The sequence below is a fragment of the Pistacia vera genome, unplaced genomic scaffold, assembly GCF_008641045.1.
Source record: "Pistacia vera cultivar Batoury unplaced genomic scaffold, PisVer_v2 Contig776, whole genome shotgun sequence".
Taxonomy (NCBI): Eukaryota; Viridiplantae; Streptophyta; class Magnoliopsida; order Sapindales; family Anacardiaceae; genus Pistacia; species Pistacia vera.
In genome coordinates, this window is record NW_022196641.1 from 36,322 (window position 1) to 53,384 (window position 17,063).

A 17,063-nucleotide genomic window follows, 5' to 3' on the forward strand; every position below is an offset into this window, starting at 1 on the left:
TTCCGAGTTTGAAAAATGGGGGAATGCATTTGCGTGGTCCCTTATTGATGAAGTGGTTGACAACTCCAACACTATGAATTATGTGAAAACATAAAATGGTTGCTGTTATATCCCATCTTATGTTTTGTGGGGAGGGACATTTGCAAAAAGCTTATAAGCAAAGCAACCATACCAACAATATCAACTCATTTAAGTGGTGATTAGAAACCTAACTTGTGCAGTGACCTGGCCAGGCCACTGGGTCCCGGATTGAGCGGTTTAACTTGCTAGTCAAATTGGTGTTCAAAGGTCTGAGATCTAACAAAAATAACCCTAAAAATTATGTAAGTCCCAATAGGTTTGAAATCTTGCAAAAACACCCCAAACACCATCGTTGGCATCGACAAATAGGGCCTATTTCCGATGACGAGAACACTCCTCTCAACGTCCTGACCAAATCCCATCTCACCCCTCCCCCGTTCGCCTCTCCAATTACTGGCGACAACAAGCTTTTTTTGGCGATATTATTTTATGATTTCCGATCGATTCACTCATGGAAATCGATGCTGTTGCCACCATTCCACTCACCAACCATTTTTCTTCAAAAGCCCTAGCATTTCAGCCTTCAATTGTTTACGGATTAATGTCCTAATTTATAGGGTTTTGAATGAATAGGAAAATTTGTAACTTGACCCAAGTTGAACTGGTTCAATCGGTCGAGCTAGGCCGGATTTCTAATCACTGCATTTAAGCCTCAAGTCTTCTAGCAAAAATCAAGTGTTTTTTTTTTTTTTTTTTTTTACATTTATGAGGTTAAAATTAGGATTATTGTTCTATGCTATTCATTACATGGAGGCGATGTTTTGAGGGTTTTATGAATCTTGTATCTATATTTTCTTTAAGAGATCTGTTCGTATCAATTTAGAGATAAACAAGTTTACTGATTAGATTTACATCATTGTGAGGGATCTGCTAATTTTGTGTAGGAATACAAATTCTGACAAAACACCCACAAATCATTACCTGTATGCATACATGTCTCTTATTGTATTTATACAAGGATGTGCTTGTTCATTATAAAACAACTATATTTAATTATCTTGGTTCCATGATTGAAATTGTGACCTCATTTACGGAACAAGTTTTTGACTTATTTTCAGAAGCTTCAGGCTCAGCAGACCTAACATTGATAAAAAATGCTGGTTGTTTTGGGGCTGGAAAGGGCCTGGCTTCAGGTGTAAGCATGGAAACAACTTTGCTCATTTTGGGTCTATCCGCTGCTTGGTCTTGCGCACACAAAAGACCCACATGAATGCATCTCAGGACTTCACCAGGAGAGCTCGGTCCATCAAGTATTTCCGAGTCGATTAGCTCTAAAGCTTTACCATCATTCCACAGCTGCCAGGCCTGAAAGTGGCGAGTTTCAGCACCAAAAATTTTCAGGGTTAGACAATTATTGTACTGATCCTCTTTGTAGAGAGTTCTTATGAGGATTTTGTAAAAATACGTAAGGCAGATGCCTGGAAGAGAATGACTTAAAATGGAATGAACACTTACATATCCTACAAGGTTGAGTGGGCGCTCCGGATGATATATACCATTGTTCTTCTTACTGCAAACAATTTCCAGAAGTAATACTCCGAAGCTGTATACATCATTTTTTGTCGAGACAGTACCATACATGACATACTCCGGAGACATATAGCCGCTAAAGAATCATTAAACAACCTTTTTTTAGTGTTTGAAGGAAAGAAAATGTTTATGAATCATCAAGTGAAACAAATTATAAAAGATACTTTGTATTTGGCTGTAGATGTAACATATATATACTTACTGTGTTCCCACAATTTTGTTTGTGTTTGATTCTGGTTCATTCACCTTGAAAATTCTAGCCATCCCGAAATCAGATATTTTTAGATTCATTTCGTTATCAAGTAAAATGTTATTGGCTTTTAAATCTCTATGAATTACTTGTAATCTCGAATATTTATGAAGATAAAGAATTCCTTGAGCGATCCCTTCGATTATGCTGAAACGTTTCTTCCAATTTAATAGCTTTGTTCTATCAGAATCTGTCTCAAAGTGTAATAAAACAAGAATGAATGATGAATAGTACTTATCTCTGTTAAAATTATTGCTGCGAAAATCCTTAAATATTGTTATAGAAAACTTACCAAAAATAAAGAAGTCCAAGCTTTTGTTAGACATGTGCTCATAAACTAAAATTCTTTCTTCTTCATAAAGAGAACATCCTAAAAGCTTGACAAGATTAGTGTGCTGGAGCTTTGCAATGAGTTTAACTTCATTCTTGAACTCTTTTATTCCTTGTGCTGATACTCTTGAGAGTCTCTTTACTGCTATTTCTTGACCATCCACTAATTTACCCTGAAACCATATCTCTGCAACAATTAGTAATTACTTCATTTAATTTATGTGTAAGTCTCAAAATTTTACCTTATAAACCGGGCCAAAACCACCCTCTCCGACCTTATTTTCAGTTGAGAAATTGTTTGTAGCAACTTCAATGGTCTGAAAATCAAATATCTTCAAGTCATGGCCTATGCCCTTCTTCCTTTTTCGTTTTCGTCTGCCAAAATTTGGGGCATGTGATAGAGTACTTGCAAGCTCTTGTAACAGTTTCTTTCTGTTATTTACGCTTTGCACTAATCAAAATCCATGGAATGTATAACTCAGATTACAGTTATTTCTCGAACATAAATAAAATTATGGCATTTGTTCTAAACTGAAACTGATTACCTTTTGTCTTGAGTTTTTTGGCCATCAAATAGCACAAGTAGCACAGGAAAGGTAGCACTAAAGCTACTCCTAAAGCAAAAATGAAAGACATCCTCCGCCTCTCTTCTGCAAATTAGGAAAATCAAAAACAAAATTCAATTTCTTGGGACCTTTATCACCACCAATCACTCTGAATGCAGAGTGTTCTGTTTCTGCGATGAACTCTTTTCAGGAGTTTTGGTAGACTTTTATAACATTGATCTTACATACCTATTCCCTTGTCCTTTCTCCGCACTTTATAGCTCAAAGCACCCAAAATGATTAGCAGCAAAGCGGCTAGAGATCCTAATATTTCAATAATCAACCACGGTGGCTTCTTCATCTTCTTCGCTGTTCCTGCAATAATAAATATTCGTGTTAAAGTATGGATTTAACCATCTAAGGAGCTTATTTAAACTTAAAACTTCAATATTTTAGTAGGCTAACCTTCATGATCGTGAAAGTCAAGCATGGATATGAACCGTGAATTGTGTGACAAATAGTGTCTAAACTTTGTTCCTCTGCTCCAAATCTGACAGCCAGTGAAGTTACGTGCGGCAGGAGCAAAGGCCGCACAAGAACAATTCTTGATGCATTTGTCTTGACAATCTAAAAAGTTCATGTTTTTACTGAAATTGAATCCATCTCCCAACATGTAGCCCCGTCTGAAATGCCAATTCTCAATAGAACGATTCCCGGTCCAACAAATCTCTTCCTGCTGCTTCTCTTTCCAACATCCTCCATATTTAGTACAAGAAACAAACAACCCTCTGCCGTTTGTAAGTCCACCATCTGCGTTGATTCTCAAGATTTGCAATGCATCTCCACTTGCTGAATGAATGAAGAAGTTTTCTTGTTCATTTGAAGTGTAGCTGAAGTTGTAGTAATTGTTAAGTGCCCATGAACGTGAGAAGTTGAAGTGATTATTTAGCCAGGGCTCACTAGTCCAGTAAACTTCTTCGCTTCGCCTGCAGCTGATCAAACGGTTTGTGACATTCGGGTCCATTCGAAGAGTAAATGGCCCGGGAGCAGGAGAGTCAATATCGGTCCATGATTGGAGAAACCATTCATTCCTTGTTTGTAAGTTGAACCCTAGTTTCATCCCTGGAAGAAGTGTATCAGTCGGATAATCAAAGCTTTGCCAGAGGACTCGCCTTATAGACCCATCTGAATTCCTTTCATGGAGGATCAAATTGCCAGATTCCAGTAGAATAGCACTTGTATTATTCACTCCTTGAACCGTACTTATTGCAATAGGATTTCGGCTATTGCTTGAAAATTTCAAATTGCCATCAGTACTATCTACTACAAGTTTCCCAGATTTATCCGAAATTGGGGTGGTCCGGTTGGCAACCCAAACAGGTTTGCTATTTTGGTAGTAACCATCAGCTTTGTGGTAGTAAAAATCATCCTTCCCTGTTGGCGAAAAGTACCATATTCCTATGTAACGATTTGTTGACATGAGAGGGCTAAAGAATCCCAACCTGAATTTCCCAGAAGCTGAAACCAGTTCATCCCCATCTTTGAGCTGTTGGCCTTGTTGTAATTTATTGATCGTCTTCGAATAAGACGGCCTCAGAAAGAGTATAAACAATGAAAAGCTTAGAAGGACGTGAAATATTCTTTCTTTGCTAGCCATGGATTATTTGAGTTGCTATCTTAAAATGGGTGCAAAGGTTAAGTATTGTACATAATGACAGTCAACAGTGACTATGGGAGTGTTGAGATATTGATTGAATAATTAAGAGGGTCAATGATGTTAATGACGACTCTGATATATGACAACGAATTTCTTTTGGAATATAAATTTCACATAAAGAGATAAGAACCCAAAACAAAAAGATTATGCGCCCAATAATTTAGAGGATTAATGACAATTATGACATATAACACTTCCCTTGAAGATATAAATTCAGACTGGAGAGATCCCCAAAGCTTAACATTAATAATTGCAGAGGGGTTATAGTCAAAATAGGTTTCCTCCTTTTGATTTACAAGTCACCAAAAGAGGGAGTTAAAGTCCTGTATGTTATTTTCTTTCAAGTAAGTAAATTATAGTAATCCCACTAGCTTAATGGCAATAGGTCCAGTTTAACACGTGATAAAGATAATTTATACAAATCAACATTGTTTAAACTAAGAAAATCATACATGGTGCAGTCATTAAGCTAGTGGGATTAGTACTATAATTCATTATGAAACAAAGAGAAAACGAAACAGAGATGAAACAAAGGAAAGAAAGGAAACGCGAAACAGCAGAGAGAAATTTCCTCTGATATGTGGTTTATTCAATGATATACAAAAAAATATCCTAACAAACTTATCCCATACAATGACAATACTATCCTTTACAGAGAACAAAAAAACAGAGAAATACAATTCAGTTAACCATGCCAGCCTTTTCTTCGTCGACGTGGTGCTGTGATGATTCATCCTCTAATACATTAAGCTAGTGGGATTACTTGGTGGAGGGCATGGAGCTGGTGGTGGAGATAGAGCTGGGATAGGCATTGGAGTTGAAGCAGGAGCTGGTTGCTCTTTTCTTGCTAGACAGACCCAGAGAGAAATTGAAAATTTTAAATTGTTGATTTTTCGTCTTCCAGTGAATTTATCAGTCCTTTTTCACTTAAAGTTAACAGGCGAATTTTGATGATGGGTGGGAAATTTATATTTTATACAATGAAAAAGTCAATTATTTGAGTGTAAAAAATAAATAATTGAACTTAAAACTAATTTAAAAAACTCTAGACTATGATTGTAAAAATAAAAAAGTATAAGAAATTATGAAAAATTGAATATCACTAGTCAAGAATTTGGTACTTGAACATTTCGTTCGGCGACTATGATAATTTTGGTATTTTACTGCTTCCATAGTAATGTTACAAAGTTAAGTAGAATCCTAAAATTTTGCTATATTATATAATTATATACGGAAGTAAAATTGTCCTCAATTTCATATATGGAAATTCTGCCAAGATCTCTTCCCTGAAAAATCCACGCCCACAATAGGCAAAAGCCTGACGGGACAATACCATATATAGGAGGTAAACAATCAATTTTAATCACACATTAATAAACAATATTTTTTTTTTTTTTTTTTTTTAAAAAGTTCATATACTAACTTTTATGTCACACATAATGTCTCGTAATTGATATATTGTTTAATTACCTCATTAGATCATGGGAAATTAGGCCTCAACCTGTTCACCACTATTCACTAAATTTAATACATTTTAACCTATTCCCGAGGATATGGCCACTAAGAGGTTGATGGGGGTCATGCCCCCACTGAACTCGGGAATTTTTTGTTTTTGTTTTTGGTTATACCTCTATGTTTTAACATTAACACCCTTTTATTTATTTATTATTTAAAATCACCAATAGCCTAAGTCAGAGTACATGTATCACCGCTTTTATTTTAATTTATTTTGCTTTTCTGAAATATCAAATATTTTTTAATTTGTTTCTTTTGTAACCAATCAAATACATAAAATAAATACAAAATTATTTTGTACAGGAAAAATTATTAACAAAACTTAATAAATTAAAAAGTCAATTTTCATGGATGATAATATTTAAAATTTGTTGTCTCCGCTAAGACAAAATCCTTGCTCCGTCGCTGCCTATTCCTCAAACGTTTATAGCATAGTCACCTATCCAGCAGACTTCTTAGTTTACCCTTATATATTTTAATAATATTGTAAATAGAAATCCATACTTTTTTGTCACTTTAAATTTTTAGGATAGATTTACGAATATATTAAAGATAGTTGATGGATAGGTTAGAAAATGATTCATTGTCGATGGGTAAATTTGGTGACGCGAAAATGTGATGAAAATAGATGGCTATTTTGAACCTGGAATATGGCCAATTAGTTTGTCATGAAAATCTAAATATACTTGTAATTTTTTGTTTTAAAAGATTAGGAGAAAATTCTCTAATTTTATTCTCTTATATCATCGTATGTCCATGTATCAAACTAATAAGATTAATTACATGTTGAAAAGTTAGAACACGTAATTTTATTCATAATAAAGGATAAAGGTTAGTGTTAGGATCCTATATCGAGATCTCACACTCACCAAGTGTGGTACTTAAACCTAAGGGCTCTTCCACCTATCAGACCGATCTTTTGGGTTGGGCTCTCCCTTGGGCTTGAGTTTTAACATTTGTGCTCTTGTTGAGAGTTGGGCTACGGAAATGGCTATCTATAGGCTAGATTAAGGTGCAATGTGCATCAAATGACTTATAGGTGAGTGAAGCTGTCCAAAGGGGGAAAGGGCTATCGTTGAGTTAGTGTCGATAGAGTGAAAGCCGCCATGGACGTCGGCTCTTGAAGGGGGTGCACTAAAGACCGGCCTGATAGGTGCAAGAGCCTTAGATTTAAGTACTACACTTAGTGAGTGTGAGATCCCGATGTGGGATCCTAACAGTTAGGCTGTCGTAACACAACACTTTGACTTAAATTTGTGATACAAATTCATAGCCCTTAATTCAATGTAATCCAATGGATTTAGATGAGAAGTTAGAGTTGATTAACTTTTAATGTCAACTAAGTAATTTTTAAGTCATTGCATTACCATGAGTCAATGGTCATGACTTTATGTCAGAAATGTGTATTAAAAATTTGCGTTACAATGGCGTGACCAAATGAGGATAATATTACAAAATATTAAAAACTCGAGTTATAAACTATTGAGATTCTTACAAAATACGTGATCATTAATGCATACTGCATGCATATCTTTATATATATATAGTTCCACTTAGTTATCTCGGTTCCATCATTGAAATTGTTACCTCATTTATTGAGAAACTTTTTGACTCATTTTCGGGAACTTGTGGCTGATCTTCAGAATTAACCCTGATAAAAAATGATGGATGTATTGGTGGTGGCAAGAGCCTGGTTTCATTTGCGAGCATGGAAACCACTTGCACATTGTGGGTCTATCTGTTGCTTGGTCTTGCACACACAAGAGACCCACATGAATGCATCTCAGTAATTCACCATTTGAGTTTGTTCCAGACACAATATCTGAGTCTCTTAGCTGCATAGCTTTGCCTTCATTCCACAACTCCCATGCCCAGAAATTGTGAGATTTAACACCATTAATGTGACTTGTTTATAGAGAACTTAAATATGGAAAAAATTTCAATAGGTCAAAACTTATATATCCTATAACTATAATGTTGAGTGGGCACTATGAATGATAAGTGCAATTGTTATTCTTGCTACTTACAATTTCTAGTACCAACATTCCAAAGCTAAACACATCGGTTTTTTCTGAGACGATGCCATTATTGACATACTCCGGACATATATAACCGCTGAAAAATTAATGATTAATTAAACAACTAATGATTAATACTTGAAAGAGTAAAAATATCTTTGTACACAAGTGTGTTCCGCTCGCGCTAACGTTATATATTCTTCTTGGTTGGCTGAATTGCAACAAGATGCATGGACAAAAGACTTAATGCATGCAAATGAGATAAATTAAAACTAAAAGCCAATATGTAAGATAGACTTACTATGTCTGACAATTCTGCGTCTCACCCCCAAAAGCCTTGCCATTCCAAAATAAAAAATTCTTGGATCCATGTGATTATCGAGTAAAATGTTATTAGCTTTTAAGTCCTTATGAATTACTTTAATTCTTGAGTATTAAAGAAGTCCTTGAACGATTCCTTCAGTTTTACAGAAAAACATTTTCTTTGAATTTATAGCTTCTTTCCACCCAAATCTGTCACAAAATATAAAGGCAAATTATAGTTGATATTAGTAGAAGGATTGTTGCGAAGTCCTGAAATATTGTTGAAGAGACTTACCAAATATAAAGAAATCCAAACTTTTGTTAGACGTGTAATCATACACTAAAATCTTTCTTCTTTATGAAACAACATCCTAAAAGCCCCACAAGATTAGTGTGCTGGAGTTTCGCAACGAGTTTAACTTCATTTTTGAACTCCTTTCTTCCTTGTCGTGATCTTCTTGAGGGTCTTTTTATTGCTTTTTCTTGCCCATCCGCTAGCTTTCCCTGAAATTAATTAATAATAGCTAACTCCCTTAGAATTATTATATTGTTACTTCACTTAATGTAATTAAATATAAGTCTAGTTTTTTTTACCTAATAAACAGGGCCAAAACCACCCTCTCCGAGCATATTTTCTGTTGAGAAATTGCTTGCAGCAGTTTCAGTGGTTGGAAAATCAAATATCTTCCTCCCACGGTCTAACCTCTTCTTTCTTTTTTGATTTCGTCTGCCAAATTTGGTGCGATGTTAAATTGTACTTGCAAGCTCTTGTAATAGTTTCCTTGAGTTAATTAAGCCCTCCGCTGATTTATTAAGATGCATAGAAATTGATTCAAAACTTTGGTTGATCATTAATTAGTAGGGATAGTAAATGTTCTAAGTGAAAGTGATTACCTTTTGTCTTAAGTTTTATTGATATCAAATAGCACAAGTAGCACAAGAGGGGCATCACTTAATGCTACTCCTATTGCAATGTTTATGACAGCTACCACTTTCTTCTAGGAAAAAGAGAAAAAATTAAAAAAAAAAAAAAAAAAAAAAAAAAAAAAAAAAAAAAAACCTGTTATCCTAAAAAGTTAGGCTGCTATGGACTCTCATCAGTAAGAGCAAATCAGGGCTCAGGAAGATTTTGTGCCATCTAAGCACTGCCACGTCGTGCAGTGACGCAAGGGGCATGGCTTCTGTCTGTAATGTAAGTGAGTGCCAGGCTTGTGAGTGGTTAGAGACCATCCACCTGTCCAAACCCTACGCAAGTTAAGGATATTTCTAGTACAGATACCCAATGGGACGCAAGAAGGATTTGCACGGCACCTACCCACCTGCAGACTTGTAATCATTACCTTGAATTCTTCCACTATAAATAGATGACATCCCTCTTGTCTACAGAGATTGGCTAATCTTAGTCTAAAATAGCTTACACATTCTCTCTCCCCCCCCCCCCCCCCCCCCCCCCCCCCCCCCCCCCCCCCCCCCCCCCCCCCCCCCCCCCCCCTCTCTCTCTCTCTGTATTCTCTCTAGATTATAACTTAGCTTACTGCACGCGACCTGATTTTACCTACCTATTAATACAATAGCAGTGGACGTAAGATTCGCTTTTGAGCATCTGAACTACTTTAAATATTGCTTCTCATTCATTGTTTCATTTCATATTTCCTTATCACATGTGATTTCTAAGTCCACTTAGCACTTTACACGTGCGAGTCGTTGGTGTCAAAATCAAGTATCAACAGTTTAGCGCTAGAAGAAGGGCCTGATTTAGTATCTGCTCTTCATAATAAATCTCTGACTAATTGGTCCTACCAATCAGCAAATGGCTCGTGGTTTCGAATTTGAGCGAATCAACTATGACAATGAAGAAATCCCCTAGGTACAGGAGGACACTTCTCTGGAAGTGTCGCCAGTCCAACAGAGTATCATGGCAGATATTCCTTCAAGCTCGCGGCTCAACCCAACCGTCATGAGTTACCTAGAAAGGTTCAATAATACTCTTCAAATGGTTAGCCAAATGCTAGACCGATTGGATCGGTTCGTGCCACCAGAATCCAATGAGGCGGTGCCATTGCCAAAAATGCTTGCAGGTCACGTGCAAGCGCAAAAAAGGCCAAATGCCCATACCGTGCATACTACAATGCGTCAAAGAAAGGGAAAACAAGTGGCGAACAATAGACTAGAGGGCTCTGAGGGATTAGCAAACACCGGTTGCGCATGGGTAGAATACCTGTGGCACTGCGACTCGGCGACATGTTGCAGCATGAGCAATCCCACGCCACTTCACATGGGCACTCCCATAAAAGTGCAAGGTGGGGAGATTCCCAATATCGTCGAAATGACGACCTCGATCATCATCATGCAGGAGATCCCTGTAGTTTGCGGGTCGGTTCGTACCACCGCGGAGATCGGAAAAATTTTCCAAATCAATCAATGCCATCACACGACTCTAGCTAGTGTGTGTCAAGGTTTGCTGGAGCTTCCGACCAAGTCGATGAAGAGCCCGATTTGCGGTTTTTCCTCAACCGCAACGTGAGGGTCGAACCCACGTTGCGGAAAGTGATCCCTAGGCAACTTCATTGCCTTAGATTGAGGAACTATAGTGAGCGCTGGATTAGTTTAAGGCTCAGCAGAATGAGCATGGAAAGGTTGCAGAGGCGTCTCCCTTTTCTCCAGCAGTGTTAGTTGTTCCTTTCCCATCGAGATTCAGAATGCTTGACATGTGAGTATTCGAGGGGAATTCAGATCTGTAGGATCACCTATACAAGTTCAATGACCTCATGGAACTTCATCAAGTCCCCGACTTGGAAAAATGTCGTTGCTTAGCTGTAACCCTAACTACCCATGCCAAGCATTGGTTCAGGTCGCTTCCCACAGGATCAGTCAGCTCATGGCCTCAAATGAGCTCGTCATTTCTGAGACACTTCCAGGTGAACAGGAAGTTCTCAATGCCGCTAAGCTATTTGAGCAACATACGACAGGAGAGGGATGAATCTCTCAAATCTTACATAGCAGATTCCACAGGGAACTCTATAAAGTGGCTCATACTCCTGAAAAATCCGTTCAGACTCCATTATCGCGGGAGTTGCCCCACAAAAAGATTTGTGGAAGGAATTGCAATCCGAGGACGATGTTTCCCTCATTCGCTTCTACAAACTCACCAAAAAGTACCATTGAATTGAAAATTCCATGGCTGCTCTCAGTCCCCGGTCCCTTGAGCAGTGCCCCCGACTAGAGGGAGAATAGGAGAGTTGATCGCAGATAGGCTAATGACGATTAACAGAAAGGAAAGAAGCAGCGATTTGAGCCCAAGAAATCTTATGTCCCAATTCCTCGTCGCGATCGTGACAAAAATCAATACACTACTCTGAATGTCTCAGTGTTAGCCATTCTGGATAACTCAGAGGAGTTAACTTGCTCGGAGAGTCGGAGCCCAAGAAGAATCCCCTCTTAGCCAGAAACAATAAAAAGTACTGCCGCTGTCATAGGGATAATGGGCATTACATCGATGAGTGTCGAGCTCTCAAGCAAGCAATCGATGACCTTATTAAGTAGGGGCACTTCAAAAAATATGTCAATGGTTCAACTCCCGTTCAGGAGAAAGATCAAGAGGAATCAGAGAAGAAGCGCCATGGTCGCAAATGCCTCTATTGTGTGAGGATCATCTTCAAAAGATCACATCTCGCGGGGAATTCTTAAGGTGCCCAGGAGAGGTATGCTCGGGAAGCCTGTCATGACCCCATAAGTGTAATGAGTTCGATGCCGCGACCCGCTAAGGTTTACAGAGAGGAGGAGATCACCTCCTCTGAGAAAAATGCGGTGCAATTGCATCATCCCCATGAGGATGCTCTCGTCATCGTGCCTGAAATAGGCCGATGCGAAATCCACAGGATGTTAGTGGATAGTGGGGGAGTCTTGAATATCCTGTTTCAACGAGCATTCAAGAAGATGCAATTAGACGAGGCAGATCTAAAGCCTGCCTCCATCCCTATTTATGGTTTCACCAGGGACCATTTGATTTCTAGGGGAACGATCTCGCTCCAGGTCACGTTGGGAGAAACCGATGAAATGACCAAAATAACTGAATTTTTGGTGATGACTATCCGTCCACCTTTAATGGAGTTTTGGGACGACCTTTAACGAGAAGCTTTAAGGCAGTCACTTCCATCTACTATCTAAAAATGAAGTTCCCCACCCCGACAGGGATAGGGGAAGTAAACGGATTTCAATGCGAATCTTGCGACTGCTATATAAGAGCAGTGCAGATGACATGCAAGGGAAAAAGAATATCAATTGGCATCTCCGAACAGGCATTGACGATCAGTAGGATCAAGCCATAGTCAGCCCAGTTGAGGATAACATGGATCCTCGCATCCAAGAATGCCCTCACAGTGGGCTGGTCGATGATTTATCTGAGGTGTCAATCAACCAAAAGAGCTGACCCAAGTGTTGAGAATTGGGAGTAATCTCAACCCTCAGCTCGCCAAAGACCTGACAAGTTTCCTCAGAGAAATGTCAACATGTTTGCATAGAATCATGTTAACATGATCAGAATCAACCTGAATGTCATATGCCATGCGTTGAATATTGACAGTACGGTCGTCAAGCCGGTTTGCCAAAAGAGAAGAGCAATGGACCCTGAACGTTATGCTGCCTTGAAAATCGAGGTAGTTAAATTCCTCTTGAACAGATCCATTCGAGAGGCACTTTACCTGAGCTAGGTTGCAAATCCGGTCTCGGCAAAGAAGCCTAACGACAAGTGGTGAACCTATGTTGACTTCATCGACCTCAATAAAGCCTATCCGAAGGACAACTTCCCTTTGCCGAGAATCAATCAGCTTGTCGATGCCACCTTCGGGCACGAGCTGTTGAGTTTTCGATGCCTACTTAGGATATAATCAGATTCCGATGTACACGTCAAACGAAGAACATACCTTATTTGTAACAGATCAAGGGCTGTATTGTTATAAGGTTATGCCCTTCAGCTTGAAAAAAACTTGGGGGACTTTCCAGCGGCTAGTTAACCGAATGTTTTCCGAGTAGATTAGGAAATCGATGGAAGTCTATGTTGATAACATGCTAGTCAAATCACATGTCACTTCAGATCATATAACACATCTCGCTGAGATGTTCAATGTACTCCGAAGGTATTGGATGAAGCTCAATCCTCTCAAGTGCTTGTTCGGAGTATCCTCGAGAAAATTCTTGGGGTATATGGTTAACTACAGGGGGATATAAATCAACCCCGAGAAGATCCAATCTCTCCTCGATATGAAAAGCCCGACCAACCAAAAACAGGTTCAGAGTCTCAATGGGAGAATAGTGACTCTCAGTCGCTTCATATCAAGGGCAACAGATCATTGCTCACCATTTTTCAAGCGAAAGAGCATATGATCACCATAGTCTAATTATTTATTATGACAATAATAATGTGATTTTAAACTAATTTATTGTGATAAATTATTTGTAACAATAGAAATTTTTTTTTCACTATGAGTAATATTTTGTCACAATTGTGATTTATATTTAAAAACTAAATGATAAGCTTTATGATAAGAAAATAATGTATTATGTCAAAATTAATTTTGTCAAAATTGTTAATAATGACTAAATTATTTGTTTGTAATTTTAATAATGATAAAAATTTATTTTTCATTAACTTTACCGTGACAACATTTATTTTATCACATATTTGTTTATATGACAATATTATTTGTCAAAAATTATATAGTGACAAAAATAATTTTGTAAAAAAATTAATAGTATGACAAATAATTTTCGATACAACTATTTTTACATGACAAATTTTTTACTATTAAAATAATATAGGTGTGACAAAAAAAATTTTGTCATCTCAATAATGATAAAAATACTCATAACGACGGCACCATCTAATGTCTTATGCCTCTATTAAAGCAGTTCATCATACATGAAATCCATCCAGTATATAAAGATAGTAGCATAATCTAAATGGCTCAATCAACACCCTAATTAGAAGGCCCGTAATGCCAATATAAATAATTGCAAGGATGAATCATCTCTTCCCTCTGCAATTTAGAAAAAGCAATTCATTAATATGCCAAAGAAAGCAAAAGAAATGAAAGTTGTTTCACTTTTACTTACGTGTTCATCATCAGAGTTATGCTGTCTCCTTTGAGAAGAACCCTTTCTGTGAAAATAAAGAAAGGATTTAAAGCAATGTTTTAAAACCTGACCCAGCTCGATCGGTTGAACCGATTGAACCGAGACCCGAAAACTTCAACGAGCCAGGTTTATATTTTTCCTATTCACCCAAAACCCTAGGATTTAGGAGGATGATCGGCGAACAATTAACGGTCGAAATGTTAGGGCTTTTGAAGATAAAGTGTCGATAATGCAATGATGGTGACGAAGTTGATTTTCGGTGAGTAAATGGACCAGAAATCGAACAAAACTGGTAGTAGCAACAATGAGATTTTGCTGACGATTGACGAGGCTAACGAGGGTGGGGTGAGGTGGGTTTTGGTCGGGAGGAAGATGGGAGTAATTCCTGGGTGATGGGGAGGGTTATCAACGCCGGTGTCGATGAGATTTGGCCTGGAATGCCGATGCTGACGTCGGTGAGATCTAGCCGAAATCGAACCTATTTCGACCAAATCTTGAGTATATTTTGATGGAAATAGGCTTAAGGGACGATTGGGGTTGCATCTAGGGTGTCGCCGCGGCCAATCAGTCACCGATTGATTTGCATTTGGGGTGTGTTTGATGAATTTCAAACCTATAGGGACTTAACATAATTTTTAGGGGTGTATTTGCTAAATTTTAAAAGTTTTTGTCAACCGATTTGACCAAGGTCAAACTGGTTAAATCGGTCAACCCGAGACCCTAAAGCTTTGCCAGGTTTCACCCCGGATTGGGTTTTGAAACATTGATTTAAAGTATGGGCATTGTATTCGAGGGATTTAAAAAAGTGAGAAAATAAATCACCTAATGACATTCTGGTCTTTTTCTTGATGTGGACTTCTTTAGCATCATCCAGAACCAAGTTCATGTACTCATCAAAACCCTATAAAACCAAAATGAATAACAAAAATTGAATCACATTTTGAACGATTTAAGAATCTAATAATTGCATACAACGAAGGTATTTCTATAAATAATATCATTTGTCTTTACTTATTTTGGGAAAAGTTAAGGAAAGGTTTAAAGCATGATCCATACAGCATCGAAAGCAAGAAAAACAACAAAAGACTACCGGCATAATGAATTGAATGGATGATGATTTCTTATCTTAGACATGTTCATCGCTAAAGCAATTGGAATGCATTATACTTTGCTTCAAAGAGCTCATTTCCTACGAGTTACATGGTTATATGTGATTCACGCCCCTTTTAACCCTCAGTTCAAGTCACATGCACAACAACATGCCCTCCCTTATAATAAGGAGAAGAAATGTTCACAAAGAGACAAGATAAAATGAGATAATTAAAAATTGGCTAACCGGCTTATTACAAATGAAGAAACTACATTTTGTATCTGTTCTTGACCTTGTGTAAACAAATTGCTCTGACCTTAAGTAGAAGATTATCTTATGAGAAAAAAAAAAAAAAAAAAAAATCCTTTGATAAGGATGGCTTATAGGTTATCATATCACATATCCAACTAGCCCAACGAAAAGGATTTAAACAGGTAAGCACGTTTTTCCCTATAAACATTGTTGAGTGCAACTCAGAACCTCTACCACCTAAGCTTCAGGTAAAAATGAGCATTAAAGCTCAACAGGTCGTGAATTTGACAGCTGAAACGTGAATAATTGATACAAGTAAATGATATCTTCCCTCATAACTGAATTTATTATCATTGAAGATTAAAAAAGTGAAGAAAATACAAGTAATATTATGCATTCCTAGTTGGAAAGTCAACAACAAAATGACATGCTGAAACAAATGAGCCACTTGAAGAGTAGAATGATATTCTTATGTGTTTGCCAATCAAAACCCTAACCTATCATAACAATTAGTAGCAAAATGCGTCAATGAAACAAACTAAACTTATAGAATACAGAAGAGCAGAATGCTTGAAAGGATATCACAGATACGAAAACTGAGCTGTTCAAAAGTTGAATTCAACATGAAGCCAGCCTGCTTTTATATTTATGATTGGCTGGAGGTTCAAAAGCTAAGCATGCTAAGGAGTTAGATCACAAAGGAACTAGAGCAAGAAATTGCAAAATTAAATGCCAGGAAAGATGCATCTTTTAATTTCTATTTCCTCTTTGTGTTGCGGTGCTTTATTTTTCTTTTCAATTTTATATGGGGTAGTGACGACGTTGCAACCTAGTACTATACAGAGTGTATACTTGATGAGAACTATAAATAGATGGGAACAGCAAAGATGAAACACATCACCATAAACATCACCAGATGAAAGATGAAAAGAAAAACTTCAAATTATATAACAAAATGATAGGTATACCACAGAAACAATCATATCAAGACAAGAATTTTAATATTTTACATTAACAAAACAAATCTACTCTGACAAAAGAATGTGAATTTCTCTATATCTAAAAACACTCTTTATCAGCAAAGTGGAGCATGTGAGCAACTTCCAAATCCAATCTTTGCACTTACTAACAAATAACATGCAGACAATATTCAGATCTATCCAACATAAACAATGTGATTAACCACTATATCCCAAAAACTGCAAACTACCAAATACCACATCTCTAACATCATCAAATAAAAATAAAAAAAATAATCCACCAACTTATTCATGTGTACAATACAATTCATAAAGCACAC

At 37.4% G+C, this 17,063-nt stretch overlaps 1 protein-coding gene across 1 annotated transcript; it reads right to left on the bottom strand.

Annotated features, from left to right (window-relative positions):
- Positions 1-994: 994 nt before the first annotated feature.
- On the bottom strand, positions 995-4,393 carry LOC116116454 (G-type lectin S-receptor-like serine/threonine-protein kinase At1g67520). The gene is made up of 8 exons (XM_031402518.1): positions 3,202-4,393; positions 2,986-3,111; positions 2,737-2,841; positions 2,434-2,642; positions 2,154-2,364; positions 1,814-2,051; positions 1,537-1,687; positions 995-1,386 (listed from the first exon to the last, which is right to left on the bottom strand). The coding sequence occupies exons 1-8, from the start codon at positions 4,391-4,393 to the stop codon at positions 1,075-1,077; spliced, it is 2,544 nt and encodes an 847-aa protein (XP_031258378.1). The 3' UTR covers positions 995-1,074.
- Between the last annotated feature and the right edge of the window lie 12,670 nt (positions 4,394-17,063).

What these genes read in the sequence shown, in the direction of transcription:
- LOC116116454 (XM_031402518.1), bottom strand. Translation starts at nt 4,393, where the DNA reads ATGGCTAGCAAAGAAAGAATATTTCACGTCCTTCTAAGCTTTTCATTG. An exon ending in GTTTTGGCCCGGTTTATAAG is followed by an intron (nt 2,365 to 2,433) that starts GTAAAATTTTGA and finishes ATATGGTTTCAG; the next exon opens with GGTAAATTAGTGGATGGTCA. An exon ending in CACTCAACCTTGTAGGATAT is followed by an intron (nt 1,387 to 1,536) that starts GTAAGTGTTCAT and finishes CGCCACTTTCAG; the next exon opens with GCCTGGCAGCTGTGGAATGA.